The sequence below is a fragment of the Protomyctophum bolini genome (genome assembly GCF_963924005.1).
Source record: "Protomyctophum bolini genome assembly, chromosome: 21".
Classification (NCBI taxonomy): domain Eukaryota; kingdom Metazoa; phylum Chordata; class Actinopteri; order Myctophiformes; family Myctophidae; genus Protomyctophum; species Protomyctophum bolini.
This window is the reverse complement of record NC_137882.1, coordinates 25,880,309-25,898,677: the sequence shown is the minus strand read 5'-3', so window position 1 is coordinate 25,898,677 and position 18,369 is coordinate 25,880,309. Positions and strand designations below refer to the sequence as shown.

Here is an 18,369-nt window from a genome sequence, read left to right as displayed (position 1 = left end):
TAAAACTAAGACTAAATATACTGACAATTTCGTCAACAAATAAAAACTAGACTAAATGTTAGGAAAGGACTAGTGGACAAGAGATCCAGTTATATGCTGGGTTGCATGCTGAAAATAGCAGAACTACAATCGATTGTAGATCTGCTATTTTCAGCATGCAACCAAAGTGTAAACAACGACACCAAGGCCTGTCAAAACACATTTGAGTCGACTAAATCAACTGTAGATTTAGTCGACTAAAATCTCATGACTAAAACTAGACTAAAACACCAGAACATTCCAGGTGACTAAAATGTGACTAAAACGAAGTGAAAACTATTCAAGAGACAACGACTAAAACTAAAACTAAATTTGCTGCCAAAAACAACACTGCCTGCCTGCCTGTGTTGCAGGTCTGGCCCAGTCCGGCTCGTGGGGATGCTTCGATGAATTCAACCGCATCGAGCTCCCCGTGCTGTCGGTGGCGGCGCAGCAGATCTACGTCGTCCTGCAGTGCAAGAAGAACAACGGGAAGCAGTTCGTCTTCACCGACGGAGACCTCGTTGACATGGACCCCGAGTTCGGCATCTTCCTCACCATGGTATAACGAGAGCCACTTTGAACGCATTATTAGCCGAAAGATATAGAAAATAGCAGCTATTTTTTCAAAAATGTACCCGTGTCAAGAAATAAGACCCTTCTCAGACTGTCATGTAAATGGGTGCATTTATATAGCGCTTTTATCCAGATCGCTTTACAAAATAGATCGTGCACGACATTCATCCATTCATACACCGATGATGGCGGAAGAAACCATGCAAGTCACCAACCTGCACATCGGGAGCAATTGACTGTGGGGGAGCATGGGATATAACTGGGAACATCATGGTTCCCATCCAGGCTGCTCTACGAGCCACTGAGCCAGTCTCAATGCCATGATGAAAATAAGCATAACTAGAACTGCACTCTGCCGAGTGCATACTTGCTTGTTGCACACTAGTAGGCCATAAATGGCCTACTAGTGCGCAAGCAGAGCGCGCAAGTACTTTCGACCGCTGGAAAGTATCACATCTCAGTATCTCTGTGAAGGAACGTTTGAAATGTATAATCATTACGTGTAACTATTTGCTACGTACCTAACTACTTTTTTACAGAAAAATGAATCATTGATATGTGATGAAAAAAAAAGGTATATAAACTGAATTAAAATATATTATACAGTATAATTATTTTATTACTTATTGTAAATTGTCAATTGTCATCTGTATAATCTGGTCCCAGCAGATACCACATTACGTCATCTTTGAGAGCTGGGACCAGAGTACACGGTGTGTATATGTATGACTAGCTCTCAGTGATGACGTAAGAGATATGGTCATCTGTGTAGTCTGGTCCCAGCAGACCAGGCACAGATTTACAAATTACAAATCACATTACAACTACATACAGAGTATAGTTGTAATTTGATTAGCAGTATACTGTGGTTACTTGGTTCCAAAAAGTGAAGCCAAGTTTTTTTCAACCGTAGGTTTGTGCTTGGTTTGCTGGGACCAGTTACAACATTACGTCATCGTTGAGAACTGGGACCAGAGTACATGGTGTGTATATGACGTAATGTTGTAACTTGTAACTAGTCCCAGCAAACCAGGCACAGACTTACGGTTGAAGAAAACTTGGCTTCACTTCGAAGAGACCAAGCGAAATGATTACTTGCGCGCTCTGCTTGCGCAAGTAACTAGAACTGCACTCTGTCGAGTGCCTATTTGCTTGTTGCACACAAGTAGGCCACTACTAGTGCGCAAGCAGAGCGCGCAAGTAGACCGCTACAAACTTTCCAATCTCAGCTTCTCTGTGAAAGAAGAACATGAATGACATTCATGTTCTTCTGTTGAAGAACTGTTGGAGAACATGAAGGAACATGAAGGTTTAAGCATTTCAAATTCATTATTTCGTTACGTAATTAACAACAATCAATTACGTAATGTTGTAATTAATACGGATGAGTGACGGCTTTCGATGGTGACGTATAGGTCGATCAGTGTCGGGTGGATTAAAGGAAATGCCTCTATGTATATGTAATTTGTAAGTTGATTAGCAGGTATACTGTGGTTACTTTGTGTATGCCCTGTTTGATGCGTATGTATCGTAGCAGCATATGACGTCAGGGTATAACTGGTACAACTAGCTCTCAATGATGACGTAATAAAGATGTGGATTAAAGGACCCAATGCCAGGGTGTAATTGGTTTTCGATGGTGACGTAATGACGATGTAATGACGGCGATATACGTACATGTACTGTATGTATACATGTATTTTTTATTTTAATCTGACACCACTGCCATATCAAACACAAGTAGTCATTACGTCACAGGCTGGGACGGCGCATACACATCAAACGGCGACATACGAAAACTATTACTTGCGCGCTCTGCTTGAGCAAGTAATAATGTAACCAGAAGTCTATGCCGTAGTTGAGCATTGGCTCTATAGTGCAGGTCTAGAGACTCGGTCCGATCGGAATCGAATCAATAAAAGTTCCCTCGGGTATATACGCTTCGGACCAGGTCTAATTATTATCCTCGGTTCTTCCGGGCGGTTCTCCTCTCCTAGAACCCAGGCTACGCGGGTCGCCAGGAGCTCCCCGAGAACCTGAAGATCCAGTTCCGTACGGTGGCCATGATGGTCCCCGACCGAGCCATCATCATGCGGGTCAAGCTGGCCAGCGCCGGCTTCCGGGACAACCAGGTCCTCAGCCGCAAGTTCTACACTCTCTACAAGCTGTGTGAGGAGCAGCTCTCCAAACAGGTACTACTACCACAATGCAACGCATGGTGAGCTTGTAGATCGACTATTTGCAAAATAGTGCAGGTTTACTGTGTATGTTTTGTAATAATAATACAATCTACAGGGTAACTAGTAACTAAAAGTAAAAGTTTTCTAATTATTATTGTAGTGGGGTAAAAGTACAATATTTCCCTCTGAGATGTAGTGGAAGTAAAAAGTATTCATTTCAGTAAAGCAAAGTACAAATATCTCGAAATTGTACTTAAAGGACCACTTCACCACTTTTCAACCTATCTTCATATAATAGGTCCTCACTAATAATCATGATAAAATGGCACGATTTTTTTCTACTCAGTCTGTGTCTCATATAGGAGGGCTGTGGGCAGTTTAGAAACCGTCTTCCAGTGACATCAGTCACATCATCATTAGGCAGATTATTTTTTAAACAAGATTACAAAAATGTTTAGATTTTCATTATTATTGTGAGAACGATGGCTTCCATTTTCGCATTGCAACTTGTCAGGACTAGAAAGCCTGCAGTTTCTATTAGCTTGTATTCCCCATCGATTGATGTCACTGCAAAGACAGTTTCTGAACTCCCCACAGCCCTCCTATATGAGACACAGAGCGAGTAGAATTTTTTTTCCCCCATGATTATTAGTGAGGACCTGTTATATGAAGATAGGTTGAAAAGTGGTGAAGTGGTCCTTTAAGTACAGTACTCAAGTACATTGTACTGTACTTGTCCACCCCTGCGGAGCCTCGTGTCATCATCAGTGGTTAAACCACTCCTTGTGAACGTCTCCATGGAGCCTGGTGTCATCATCAGTGGTTAAACCACTCCTTGTGAACGTCTCCATGGAGCCTGGTGTCATCATCAGTGGTTAAACCACTGCTTGTGGACGTCTCCATGGAGCCTGGTGTCATCATCAGTGGTTAAACCACTCCTTGTGAACGTCTCCATGGAGCCTGGTGTCATCATCAGTGGTTAAACCACTCCTTGTGGACGTCTCCATGGAGCCTGGTGTCATCATCAGTGGTTAAACCACTCCTTGTGGACGTCTCCATGGAGCCTGGTGTCATCATCAGTGGTTAAACCACTCCTTGTGGACGTCTCCATGGAGCCTGGTGTCATCATCAGTGGTTAAACCACTCCTTGTGGACGTCTCCATGGAGCCTGGTGTCATCGGCGGTTGGTTGTCCTCACACAGGTCCACTATGACTTTGGACTGAGGAACATCCTGTCCGTGCTGAGGACCCTGGGAGCGGTGAAGAGAGCCAGTCCCAGCGAGGAGGAGAAGACCGTGGTGATGAGAGTCCTCCGAGACATGAACCTGTCCAAGCTGGTAATCTATCTCATCTGAATCCCCAACACACCCCCCCCTTTTTCCCCTTACTGTATAAGGCTAGCTTTTGCCCCAGTGTGAGAGCGCGCTGGATGTCTCTCACTCACTCTCTCTCTCTCTCTCTCTCTCTCTCTCTCTCTCTCTCTCTCTCTCTCTCTCTCCCTCCAGGTGGACGAGGACGAGCCTCTGTTCATGAGTCTGATCAATGACCTGTTTCCTGGTATAGGTAGGTTCTGTCTGTCTGTCTGTCTGTCTGTCTGTCTGTCTGTCTGTCTGTCTGTCTGTCTGTGTCTGTGTCTGTGTCTGTGTGTCTCTCTCTCTTGTACAATGCTATACTGTATCTCCTCTTTGCTCTTTTCCTCTCCTGTGTAGTCTTGGATAAAGCAGGGTACGCTGATCTGGAGTCAGCCATCAGCAGTCAGTGTCGGCAGGCGGGACTGATCCCTCATCCTCCCTGGATCCTCAAACTGGTCCAGCTGTACGAGACGCAACTCGTTCGACATGGTACGACCGTGGTGCGCAAGTGTGTGTGTGTGTGTGTGTGTGTGTGTGTGTGTGTGTGTGTGTGTGTGAGTGTGCGTGCGTGCGTGGGTATGGCAAGCTATGGCAGCTGCCATACCTTGGCTCCAGGGGACTTAACTTTAAAAAAAATAGGAAAATAACCGCATGTAACCGCAAAACCTTTGCTGAAATTACGTCACTGCTGTCTCTGTGTGTGTGTGTGTGTGTGTGTGTGTGTGTGTGTGTGTATGTGTGTGTGTGTGTGTGTGTGTGTGTGTGTGCGTGCGTGCGTGCATGCAGGCATGATGACGCTGGGTCCCAGCGGCTCGGGTAAGACGCGCTGCATCCACACGCTGATGAGAGCCATGTCGGACTGCGGGACGCCCCACCGGGAGATGAGGATGAACCCCAAGGCCGTCACCGCCTCGCAGATGTTCGGGACGCTGGACGTGGCCACCAACGACTGGACGGACGGAGTCTTCTCCACGCTGTGGAGGAAGACGCTCAAGGCCAAGAAGGTCTCTCTGGACTTGGACAGGACAGGGACGGGACAGGACAGGACAGGACAGGACTTGGACAGGACAGGACTTGGACAGGACTTGGACAGGACTTGGACAGGACAGGGACGGGACGGGACAGGACAGGACAGGACAGGACTTGGACAGGACAGGACAGGACAGGACTTGGACAGGACAGGACATGACTTGGACTTGGACAGGACAGGACTTGGACAGGACAGGACAGGACTTGGACAGGACAGGACAGGACAGGACAGGACTTGGACAGGACAGGACAGGACAGGACTTGGACAGGACAGGACGCGACAGGACGCTACACACGACACGACACATGACAGGACAGGACAGCGGAGAGGACCGCAACTGTGCTATTATTTCACTCAGAGATTATTATATATGGATTGGCTTTTTTGGATTCATTGAATGATCAGGAATCGTGTTTTTTTCTGTGTTTCAATGGATAGATTAAGTGTTAGTTAAAACCCATTTTGGACGGGAACGTGTTTTAAACATTGTTATAATTTAGCTATTGAAAAATAGCAGATCTACAAGCTCTAAACTTGTAGGTCTGCTATTTTTGAAAAATCGTTAAAATGTGCCTCAAATCTTTCAGAAAATTGTCACGATTTAGAAAACTTTCCGTTAAAAATTTCGACGTCGGGCCTGAATGGGTTAAAATAGCGAATCTAAAAGCTGACAATGGGATGCGTTACAAGCTTGTAGATCTGCTATTGTACCTCTCCTGTGTGTGTGTGTGTGTGTGTGTGTGTGTGTGTGTGTGTGTGTGTGTGTGTGTGTGCGTGTGCGTGTGTGTGCAGGGTGAACACATCTGGATCGTATTAGATGGTCCAGTCGATGCCATCTGGATAGAAAACCTCAACTCGGTCCTGGACGACAACAAGACTCTGACGTTGGCTAACGGAGACCGCATCCCCATGGCCCCCAGCTGCAAGGTCACTGCTTAATTAATAATTGATTAATTCATTGATAAATGATTATAATAGAAGAGTTGCGATGTTGAGGGGGCAGAAACCTGCTGTTCATGCAGCCTTGCGTGCACACTTAATAGTCCTTTTTCTCCTCAAAATTAGACAAACTGCGATCTTTGAGAGCTTATAAAAGTCTATACTTTGATCACCCTTGAAGTATATTTATTAGTGGCAAAGTCTTTGATCAACCAGTCTGTCCCTTCAGGTCAACAAACTCTTTTGTCATGCCAATAGCCACCGGAATTCGGCTGCTTCTCCTCCTGAGAAGGCCGACACCCACGTAGGTGACCACAGCTGATCACCCAAAATAGGTCCACTGTAGCATGTAAATTACACAAGAACATTGTATAATTATAGAATCCCATATTCTTCACCCTATAAGAAAGTGAAACCATTCCGCGACAATGCATCACCTGGAACGAGAATCTGGCTCAAACATGGACAGCTATCAATTCCGGGGCGAGAGGAAGTGACCCGTCTTGTCATTTACAAGTTTTGGCTTGTTGCTTTCCTTCTGAATCTGGTCTTATTTTATCTTATTTCTTGCGTCGTGCAACCAACCACTCCCTTATACGGAGCTGTGTGTGGGTGGGTGGCTGGTTGCGTCTGAGCACGAAAACAGCATGGTTGTTTTTCACCACTGTGCGCAACCTAACACACACATATTAACCGAAATATATGGTGATTTTGGGTGTGCCAGTACAATACAGTGACGGTACAGTACAGTACAGTAGAGGGACCCCCCCACACGGTAACTCTGTCATTTCTCAACCGGTGTCGGACTCGGGGGCGGCTCGCCAGAATCGGGCCGGCACCCTCAAATCAAATCAAATCAAATCAGATTTATTTATATAGCACATTTAAAAACAACTCTCATTGTACCAAAGTGCTTCACAAGGTAGAATATAGTGGAGTACAAATACAATACAATACAATACAATACAATACAATACAATACAATACAATACAATACAATACAATACAACGCAGTACAATTCAGTGCAGAAGACGTCAATGATAGAACAACAGGCAAATAGGACAAAGTAATCCAAAAGGAAAGGTGCAAGATCATGTCGGTGATGCAAAGGCTGGTGAACACGAAAATGTTTCAAGTTGTGACTTAAAAGACTCAACGGAGGGCGCAGACCTATTATAACGGCGAGGGGAATGCCGTTCCACAGTGTGGGGGCTGCGACAGCCCCCTGAGCCTCTTTGGGTTGCGTTCCCGTGGGTCTGGACGAAATCAACGCTGCTTTGTAAACGGACGGCGTGCGTCTGCTTCCTTTCCAGGTGGTGTTTGAACCCCACAACATCGACAACGCCTCCCCGGCGACGGTGTCTCGCAACGGCATGGTGTTCATGAGCTCCTCCGTGCTGGGTTGGAGACCCATCCTACAGGCCTGGCTGAACACGCTGCCCGCCAGCCTGGCACGCTCTCTGCAAGACTGCTTCGACTGCTGCTACCAGGTGAGCGGAGAGGAGAATTATTGTTTACCTCATTTAGGCCTGACGTCGAAATAATTTATAAAAATCTCAGTTTTCTGAAATACCTCATGTTTCTGTGTCAGCGGTGCTCAATATTTCATGTCAAGGACCCCAAGACATATATTATGTAATATGCCTCCACCGCCCCATCTGAAAATATGTTGTCCCAGGGACCTCCCCAGAAGCTAAAATGTTCACTCTGTGATAATATATATTCAAAGATTTGAGGCACATTTTCACAATTTTTTCAAAAATAGCAGACCTATACAGAGTGCCGCGTTATACGAGCTTGTAGATCTGCTATTTTTCAATAGCTAAAGTTAGCCCTGAAACATGACTGCATGATGATTATCATGACAGTCATGACGTAACTGCACCCTGTTTTTGGCGCTCGCTGCATTTACAAGATTTCCGTATATATAAACATTCAGATTTCAAATATAAAGTACTCACAATTTGTCCCACGGGTGTTAGTTAGTAGCAGCACCAGCTATTAGAATTGCTGCATCCCGCGTTGTTTAATAAAAAGCATTTTTGTCCGAGCGCCCCGGCTACTTTTTTCAAACGGGGTTCGTTTGGGAAATCCACAGTTGCACACCGGGAGCGCACTCGCCTATTAGTCTGTATTGGCAGGGCGGTCAGAGTACATATATCGAACACACCGAGTGCCACCCTCCTCCCGACCGATAGGGGCGCGTAGTTGAAAGCCAATGGGAAAATAACAGCTCGGATAAAAATGCTTTTTATTAAACGCGGGATGCAGAAATTCTAATTGCTGGTGCTGCTACTAACTAACACCCGTGGGACAAATTGTGAGTACTTTATATTTGAAATGCGAATGTTTATGTCCTGTCCTGTCTCTTCCAGGACCTGTTGAACTTTGTGTCCACTGCCGTGTCTCCTAAGATGCAAGTCCTGGAGTGTATGTACATCAAGCAGACCATTGACCTGCTGCAGGTATAGTCTATAACTGTGTCAAACCCAAAAGGTTATGCTTAAATGTCTTGATCATTCCCATCACGTTTCATGAAAACTCACGCTTCCATTCTCCAGTTATCTGTTAGCTGACAGACATAATGGGCAAATAGGGGGAAAAACAAGAATGACTCATAATTGCCAGCTGCAGCAAATCTCGTGTGAACATTTATCCTCCACAGCTCACAGCTTTATACGTTGCGGCGTTCAGAGTATGGGTTTTATGCCGCTCAGACTATGGGTTTTATGGGTAAGTCTCCCATTGGCTTAGAGGCAGCCTAGAGGCAGGCAGTCAATGATTAAAAGGTTTCTCTCCTCTAGGTCGCAACTGGTCGCCAGTAGAAGTAGGTGAACATGTTGCTCAAAACATTACAATACTATTCATAAAATACAGGGGTTCTCAACGTTTTTGGCTGGGGAGTCGGGACCCCCGGGAATGCTTTGGCCCTGTATCGTGACCCGGCCCGCCCTGCCCCCCTCCCCACCACCAATACAAACTGACAAAAATAACCTTAATAATAGAGAAAATATATATCATAAATTAATATTGAAACCAGATATAATCATTAAGGAAAGTTTATGCATGCACCACATACTTTATGTAAACTCTTAAGTTCCATTTTCCAGCCATTCAGTTGCAAAGATTTTTTCATTACTATTATTATTTTTTATTCCATCCCCCAACCCCCGCCACATCCACCGTATTTGTATGAATGTGTGAATCCAGGGCCTGTTGCCGCCGGGGTCAGAGGAGAGGCAGGGTTGTCATGGCGACGTGGTTCGTCTTTTCGTCCTGGCGCTCATGTGGTCTCTGGGAGCGCTGCTGGAGCTGGAGGACAGAGCCAAGATGGAGGCCGTCTTAAAGGTATACACACACACACACACACACACACACACACACACACTATAATGCTGCTTTTCAAAGGTGACACGGTCTTTGCAGGTGTCGGTATAGAGCTCTTATCACGTGTACAAAACACAGACCCAAACCGGAATGGACACCTGAAATGTGGTCCGATTCGAGATCTTTTTTCAAATGACGGCCCCGAGCCCGAGTGGACCCGTGGGCTCCAGGTCTTTAGTTTACTCAAGTTAGGTAATAAGACCTGGTACTTAAGACACGCAAAATACAGCCCTAAGAGTGCCCCTCACTTCACACACGAGGAATCCCTGATTGTACGCCAGTGTTTTCAATTCAAATCGTCTTGGCAGCTACAGTATGTCCTGCAGTATGGTACGCTATACGCATGCATTGCGTAGCTCAACTCTCTTTTTCGTTGCCGCTGCAGTAATCAGCTGTTCAGTGTTCCCCTGATCGATTTTCGATATATCGTTCGTTCCACATGCCTAACAAATGGGATAACATTGTTTTAATATTGTGGTTTAATACGTTGCATTCATGTTATTTAAAGGGCTACTCAGCGTTGGACTTACCTCAGGCAGAGGATGGGCAAACCATCTTTGAGTTCACCGTCAACGAGCAGGGGTCCTGGGAGCACTGGTCGAACAGGGTATGCATAGTTATGTAAAGACCAAGTTTTTCATTCATCTAAGCATATAATAATACATAGGGGAAGCGGTGGTTGCAAAGCCTGCTTTTCTCTTGCGTAGCCAGACAACTATTCCACGAATGCTATATATAAAGTCTGGAACTTTCTTTTCTTCTTTTCTGCTAAGCAGCAAGCTATAGAGTATAGACTATACTTACATGATTCCTATTTATATTAGGACAAAATTTGCTCGACTGTAAGGACGGAACGGAAGTGGGGAGAAGGCTCCACTTCCGTTTTCCGCTTTATATTTTACTCATGATAGAGCTTCCGTTGCTCCAGACTGTATGACGGAAGCATTTGGAAATTTGCGAGAGGCTGCAGTCTGGCAACGCGAGACCAGCTGCAACATAGGGATTCTGGAGGTATTCAATGTGGTCATTGATGATGCATTTGGCCTTTTTGGCCGTCGAACGATTCCTCTGCAGGTGCCAGACTACATGTACCCCAGAGACCACGTCCCAGACTACTCCTCCATCCTGGTTCCCAACGTGGACAACGTGCGGACGGACTTCCTCGTCCACACCATCATGAAGCAGGGCAAGGCCGTCCTGCTGATCGGAGAACAGGGCACGGCCAAAACGGTCATGATCAACGTGAGTGAAAGGATAGGGACGGAGAGGAAAGGATGGAGATGGAGAAAGAGAGGCAGTAGTGCATTAGTTGCATCACTTTTAACAATTAAACAATCGTGTTCCAGATCTCCCTGCCGTGTTTTCACTAACCTTTTGAAGAGCCACTATAGCTGCGCCGACTTGATTGTAGCTCGTCATGAAAATCCACTTTAAAGGAGAATTCCATACTAGAAGGCTTTCTTACCTTTATTTGTAGTTGTTACGTCCCCACCAAAGAGGTCCATGTGTTATTTTGTGCAAAAGTGCATTATTGGCTATTTCCCCTAATATAAGCCCTCAATGGGGGTTGGATTTTTGTGCTAATTCACTTATTTCCATCGAAATAAGTAGTAAAGTGTGTCGCTTGGGATACTATTTACATTATGAGCGATGGAAATAAGCGAATTAGCACGACACCCCATAGCCCCATTCAATTCAATGCAAATCAATGCAATTCATTGAGGGCTTATAGTAAGACAACAAAATAACACCTGGACCTCTTTGGTGAGGACGTAATAACTATACAAATAAAGGTAGGAAAGCCTTCTAGTATGGAATTGTCCTTTAAAACAGTGTTTAAATCGCCTACATTACATTAGGCTAATGCAAATGCGAGTGTAACGCTGAACACACCTTCCTGTCCCCAGGGCTACACCAGTAAGTTCAACCCAGAGGTCCAGCTCACCAAGAGGGTGAACTTCTCCTCAGCCACCCTGCCCTGCATGTTCCAGAGAACCATAGAGAGCTACATAGGTGAAACCTCTTGGAACCGGCAACCATTTTTTCCTGTCATCTGATCTTCCCTGTCTCATCTGAACTTAGTTCATGCTCTCTCTTTGTATAGGGCTGCCTGCAACTATTATTTCCATAGTGATGATTATATCTAATACTTTTTCAATGAATCACATAATCAACGTTAAAAAAATCACACCTGTGTGAAGTGATGAGGGCACTCTTATCATCGTACTGTACATCATCATCACCATCATGACGTAAAATAGACACTATGGGCTGGATTTTGAAGGTGCGTTTTACCATGTGGTAATACATAAATTGGCCTCGCTCTGCGCACAATCGTATTATGAAAGCCTTATCGTCCCGTGTTGAACGCACACACATATGGAATACGACGTTGCTGAATATTTTAGCATTGTGGGAGTGTCCATATGTTAATTATTTTCGCTTTGCGCAATTTGCTATTAAGCCCCTTGACCTGCGCATAACGATTAGACGTGGGTCTAGGCACCTCATAAACGCAAAAAGAATTTAAAGCACTGTTTGATTTTACACTTGAGCGGCTCTGGGACGCTGCTGGAGTGTTGCCAAGTCTGTTTATTATAAGCGGCTTCTTTTTCTGTAAAGTTGCTTGTAAATATTGGTAGTTGTGGTTGCTTTTCTTGTTTCTAAAGGTTTCTCCTAATGTTGTTTAAACCAGTGATCCTCACACAGCACATTCCCATGTCAAGGATCCCCAGATTAATGCATTTGCCCAACTTAAGGACGGCTAATACAAAAATGTAATTAAAATGTTACTTTTGAAAATAGCAGATCTACCAGCTCACAATGAATCACATTCATTCATTAAAACTATGAACTCTGACTGCAGGCGGATATATAATGATCATTATAACAATGTGCAAGAAAATATTTAAATTTTCTTTATATTTGTGGACAATCAAAATATGTTTTTTATTTTAATGTGGTGTCATTAAAATTAATCTGGATATAGCAGACTCACTATCTAGAAAATAAAAACATGGCACTTCATTTAAAATAGGTTACAGACCCCTGTTATATGCGCTTATTTTGGGATTATTTTTATAGACCTATTTACTTGTTTCTATGAGACATGGCAACAGCCAGCAAAAGACGCATCCATTCTTTTTGAAAGGTTGAGATTAGAAACGACCATAATTATTTCATTTCTCAACCTTAAAAATAAATAAAAACATCTCCATAATCCTTGAGAGGTTTGCTTTCATACGCTGTATCACACTCGATCCAAGTCTTCTTCAATAAAATGCTACGAGCGAAGACCATACCATCACGGGCATACGCACCACGCATTCAACTCATTACTCATTTCAAATATAATATAATTATAATTTAAATTAAAATATAATTTTACTGGTGTTTCTCAATAGAAACAACTTATTTTGAGGCATAAAGGTGACAGCATGCAGTGCAATAGGAATAATTAACCCAAATGTGACAAAGTCATATGTCATGTCTTCTATGGTGCCAGCCTGAAGAAATGTAATAACGATCCCCAAAGTGCGCATTCCGTATGTGACATCAGCTGACTGGTAAAGAAAATAGTACGGACATGTTGATTGGGTAACTCTCAAACACGCCTTAAACACTCCCATGACTAATTCAAGGCCGTTTTGCGCACTCCACGGGGTGTCGAAAGCGCTTCTTAACATGCTTAAAATTGCAATATGACATACCTCACGCCCCCAGCTCATATTACTGTAATAGGTAAAACGCACCTTCAAAATCTAGCCCTATATTTGCTCAGACATAAAATTATCAATTCATTGTCAATAGTAATTTAATAGGACGGAAATCTACACTAATAGCTGAATATAGAAGGGGCTAACTATGACGACATGCACAGAACAGGTATTGACTATTAACTTTATTAAACGATCAATTAAACTATTTATATATATTTTTGAGGGGCGCTAGCCCCTCCTATATACAGGTTTAAGCGAAAACAATGTGAAACTGACCTATACAGTACGACAACTTGGCTTCATGTTTACTTACATGGCCGGTTACGAATGAGGTTAGGGTTAGATTTACTAGGGTATATAGTTAGTAATAATTGGTTAGTAGTCAGACGACGTGCCAAATGTGACGTCGGACAGTGGCTGACGACGACGTCAACGTGTAGGAAATGTTCATACTGGCTCCATTGCATGGTCTTGCTGACGGAGATTAACCCATTTAAACCCGAGAACCTGATTCTACAAATGTCATCTAAATCCTGACAGTTTTCTGAAATCAGTGGTTCTCAAACTTGGCCGCAGACCCCCATCTCAAAATATGTTGTTCCAGGGATCCCCCCTAAACTTTTCAGGAAATTAAGAAAACCTTATGTTTTTCAAACAAAGCAATACAGCCTCATCAAAGTTGGTGGTTGGAGTTTGAGAACTCCAAAATGTTCATTTTTCAGGAAATGAAAAACATACTTTTTTCAGGAAATTAAGAAAACCTTATATTTTAAAACAAAGCAATACAGCCTCATCAAACTTTATATATTGTCAATTGCTTCTATGAGAAGGGGAGAGGTGGTGGAGTTAGTTGCTTTAGCAGATATTTTGAGGGTCCAATGGAGTTAAGATGTTTTGTCCAATGTACTTTTTACCACATTCCATTGGTTCAATATTTTCGAAACAACACATAGACGTAAAGGGTGTTCAATAGCACTGATTTATGCCAAAAAAAAATCTAAAACCTAAAAAATTGACTTATGAGGTTTCCTCCTGACAGCAACGGAATTATGCTCGTAGCTATGCGCTGCTATTTTCAACAGATAAAGTTCAAAATAATGGTTAAAGTGGTTAAAAGCTACAAGATTGACACATAATATGCGTCCTAAATGGGTGAAATCATCTGATAATATCCGAAACCGCTTTCTGCATGAAGTCTGTGTGGTTGTGTTCAATGTTCCAGACAAGAGGATGGGTTCTACCTACGGGCCGCCAGCTGGACGTAAGATGACCGTGTTTATTGATGACATCAACATGCCTGTCATTAACGAGTGGGGAGACCAGGTGACGCACACTTCCATGTTTGTTTGATATGACTTTCTCTCTTATTTTGCTGTTCCCTCTCTCTCAGATAACCCAATGAGATGTTTTCCCGCTCTCTCAGATAACCAATGAGATGTATTCCCTCTCTCTCTGATAACCAATGAGATGTATTCCCTCTCTCTCAGATAACCAATGAGATGTATTCCCTCTCTCTCTGATAACCAATGAGATGTGTTCCCTCTCTCTCAGATAACCAATGAGATTGTGCGTCAGCTGATGGAACAGGGAGGGTTCTATAGCTTGGATCGTCCAGGGGAGTTCACCACGGTGGTGGACATACAGGTAAAGATGACATCACATCAGGGTTCATTTTGACAAGCAAATTTTGATTTTAGTTTTAGTCATAGTCTCTTGATTGCGAACGCAGTGAGCACTTACTATGAGACCTAGCAGATCATGTCTGTCCGTGCGTGTGTCCGTGTGTCCCCCCTTTGTGCCCATATATGGAGCTGAGTGATTTGTTTGTGATTGATGCAACACACTCCATATTTGGACGTATAGCTGCTTTGGGGACTCCTTATATGGTTATGGCTAAGTTAAAAACGTAGCCATAATCAACACTCAACGTGTTGATTGTGTGAATTCTGCTCTTGCGCCAGTTGGTGGCAGCGATGATCCACCCGGGAGGAGGGCGGAACGACATCCCCCAGAGGCTGAAGAGGCAGTTCTCCGTCTTCAACTGCGCCCTGCCCTCCGACTCCTCCATCGACAGGATCTTCTGCACCCTGGCGCAGGGCTACTTCTGCCCCGAGAGAGGCTTCTCTCCCGGGGTGTGCCACCTGGCCGCGGCCCTGGTGCCGACCACCCGGCGAGTCTGGCAAGCCATCAAGGCCAAGGTATATACCGTTAACCCATTTAGGCCTGACGTCGACATTTATAAAATGTCTTCTGAATTCGGACAGTTTTCTGAAATACCTCGTGTTTTCTGTATCGGTGGTTCTCAATATTTCATGTCAAGGACCCCCAAAATTATATGTATTTGGCCTCCGACCCCAATCTGAAAACATGTTGTTCCAGAAACCCCTCAGAAGCAAAGATTTGAGTTAAAAATGTTCACTCTGAAAGAATATATATTCAAAGATTTGTGCCACATTTTCACGATTTTTCAAAAATAGCAGACCTACAAGTTCATAGCTTGATCTTGTAGATCTGCTATTTTTCAAAAGCTAAATTATAACATGTTTAAAACACCAAAAGGGGTACCCGCCCAAAATGGGTTAATCTACTGTACACAACATTACACACAACTGTATGATATATATTACACAATGAATGTACTGTTGATTGAAAATGGGAAACATGTGGTTGTCTTATTTTGAGGTAGTGCCCTCATAGCCCTACCCATTATAGAATAACTGTAATAGTAATCATTTGTAATCATTTCAAGTGTTTAATATCAAGACAATGAAAGTAACCCTTAACATGATAACATGTAGGGGTAGGGGCGGCTGTGGCTCAGGAGGTAGAGCAGGTCATCCAATGATCCCTGGATCGGCGGTTCGAATCCCGGCTCCTCCTCCTGTCCACATGTTGTCTTTGGGCAAGACACTGAACCCTACATTGCCTCCAATGGATTGGTCGGTGTGAGCTCGCCACCATTGGTGTGGGAAGTGAGGACGCTGGCGTCGACTGTTCGCCGCTTCACCTCCTGATGTATAAACGAATGGACCATTGTAAAGCGATTTGAGCACTTGGAAAAGCGCTATAAAATGCAATTCATTATGCATCTTAATAACTATTGTTTCTCTCTCCTATCTCTCTCTCTCTCTCTCTCTCTCTCTCTCATAGATGTTGCCATCTCCAGCTAAGTTCCACTACATTTTCAACCTCAGGGACCTGAGTCGTATCTGGCAGGTATGACTGATAATAACAACGATGAGCTTTAGTCAGTCAATCTGCTGTCTGCTCTCGTAACGCAATGGCATGCATGCATAGCCTTTATTACTTGCGCAAGCATAGCGCGCAAGTACTAGTTTTCGTCCAGGACGATGTTTGATGTGTACCGCTAATGTGTACCGCTAATCAACTTACAAATTACATATATACATAGAGGCATTTCCTTTAATCCGCCTGACACTGATTGACATATACGTCACCATCGAAAGCCGTCGCTTTTACCATACTTCACAATACTACTTTTTTAACTCCAAAAACTAGGTACGTAGCAAATAGCTAAACCTAATAATTCAATATTTCAAACGTTCTTTCACAGAGAAGCTGAGATTTGACAGTTTGTAGCGGTCAACAGTACTTGCACTCTCTGCTTGCGCACTAGTAGTGTTCAACAAGCAAATAGGCACTCGACAGAGTGCAGTTCTAGTATGTATGAAAAATTGCAAAATACATATGCTTGTGTGTGTGTGTGTGTGTGTGTGTGTGTGTGTGCGTGTGTGCGCGTGCCACTGCAGGGTGTTCTGACCGTCACTTCAGAGGTGTGTGTGAGTCTGGAGGTTCTCTCCGGTCTGTTCCATCATGAGTGTAAGAGAGTCATCGCTGACCGCTTCACGGATGACACGGACACGCACACATTCACTGCCATGCTGGAGAAGGTATGTGTGTGTGGGCGCGTGTACACTGTCCCCCCCCCCTAGACCAAGGGGCCAGTGAGGCGCTCCAACATTGAAGCACTGGGCCCTAGTGGTAAGAGGAAGGACTGCAGACGGACCCGTGGATTCATGACGAGGAAACCCCCGTGCAGCTGTTCGGCTTTAACATTGAGCGCTCGGTTGCACTTCCGCATTTGACCACCAAAATTTGGTGGTCCAATGCGGAAGTATAGACGTTCTGAGACGGTCCTTCCGGGTGCTTCAAAACGCCACTGAGCAACTTCCACTGACATGAATAGCGGGAGGGGACGGAGCTTCACGCCAGTTCAGTCTCTATCCTTCTTTATACTCTATGGTGAAGACATGGCGACGTCTTTGTGTTAGTGTAATGGGCTCTATGCACACATGCCATTTTGGAAAGCCCCTTCCCTATTTCCTTCCCTCAGGTGTTACCGATGATACTAATGAAGGCTCTGTTCCATTCACTCAGAGAGTTAAACGCCCGTACCTTACGGGGTCAATGTGTTTCCATTTGTACACTCTCAGAGATATAGGTGTCCTTTTGAGAACCACTGCACACTAAATGGAACAGTGCCTTTATTAGTATCAACACCTGTACGTAGCTCATTGTGTGTGCTTGTATAGCGCGTTCACGCGCACACGCGAGCCCCGCGCACCAGCACTTAAAATAGTACTGGACCTAAAAGTGCGCGTGTGCGTGTTTGCGTAAACTATAGTGTGAGACGTCAACATGTTTCTATACGCTCTCCAGATCACAGCGGAGGATCACGGTCCGTCGCTGACCGAGCACGCTCAGTGGAACAGTTACTTTGTTGACTTCCTGGCCGCGGTTCCCGAGGCGACGGGGGCGGAGCCTGATGACGCAGAGCTGGAAGCGCCCAAGGTCTGTCTGTCTGTCTGTCTGTCTGTCTGTCTGTCTGTCTGCCTGCCCTAATCTACTCTAATTCATCTAATCTGTCTGCCCTTTGAGTGACAGGTGTATGAGCCAGTCACGTCGCTGGATTCTCTGTCTGCGCGTCTGTCAGAGTTCCAGCAGCAGTATAATGAAGCTGTGAGGGGCGGAGCCATGGACCTGGTCTTTTTTAAGGTACTGTATAGATCAGTTCTAAGAACCAATCGTATGTGCTACAGAACCCGAGTTCTACTCCACTACATTTCAGAGGCAACTATTGTGCCAGAATTGTACCTCTCAGTTCCGGCATACTAGTTCCGGAGTGGTTCCAACGGATTGTGCGGCC

General features: G+C 44.4%; 1 protein-coding gene across 1 annotated transcript in view; it reads left to right on the top strand.

The window, feature by feature from the left end:
• The window catches only part of dnah5l (dynein, axonemal, heavy chain 5 like), a gene marked incomplete at both ends in the record, with an annotated part of 108,513 nt that overhangs the window by 42,764 nt on the left and 47,380 nt on the right, over nucleotides 1-18,369 (top strand). The window contains 20 exons of the mRNA XM_080793808.1: nucleotides 393-580; nucleotides 2,592-2,786; nucleotides 3,977-4,111; nucleotides 4,280-4,337; nucleotides 4,484-4,615; nucleotides 4,913-5,130; nucleotides 5,949-6,083; nucleotides 7,410-7,586; nucleotides 8,472-8,561; nucleotides 9,307-9,444; nucleotides 9,992-10,090; nucleotides 10,558-10,725; nucleotides 11,391-11,496; nucleotides 14,425-14,525; nucleotides 14,754-14,846; nucleotides 15,164-15,400; nucleotides 16,353-16,418; nucleotides 16,973-17,113; nucleotides 17,883-18,014; nucleotides 18,108-18,218. Of these exons, the coding sequence (XP_080649934.1) occupies nucleotides 393-580; nucleotides 2,592-2,786; nucleotides 3,977-4,111; nucleotides 4,280-4,337; nucleotides 4,484-4,615; nucleotides 4,913-5,130; nucleotides 5,949-6,083; nucleotides 7,410-7,586; nucleotides 8,472-8,561; nucleotides 9,307-9,444; nucleotides 9,992-10,090; nucleotides 10,558-10,725; nucleotides 11,391-11,496; nucleotides 14,425-14,525; nucleotides 14,754-14,846; nucleotides 15,164-15,400; nucleotides 16,353-16,418; nucleotides 16,973-17,113; nucleotides 17,883-18,014; nucleotides 18,108-18,218 (2,720 nt within the window). The remainder of the gene's footprint in view (nucleotides 1-392; nucleotides 581-2,591; nucleotides 2,787-3,976; nucleotides 4,112-4,279; nucleotides 4,338-4,483; nucleotides 4,616-4,912; nucleotides 5,131-5,948; nucleotides 6,084-7,409; nucleotides 7,587-8,471; nucleotides 8,562-9,306; nucleotides 9,445-9,991; nucleotides 10,091-10,557; nucleotides 10,726-11,390; nucleotides 11,497-14,424; nucleotides 14,526-14,753; nucleotides 14,847-15,163; nucleotides 15,401-16,352; nucleotides 16,419-16,972; nucleotides 17,114-17,882; nucleotides 18,015-18,107; nucleotides 18,219-18,369) is intronic.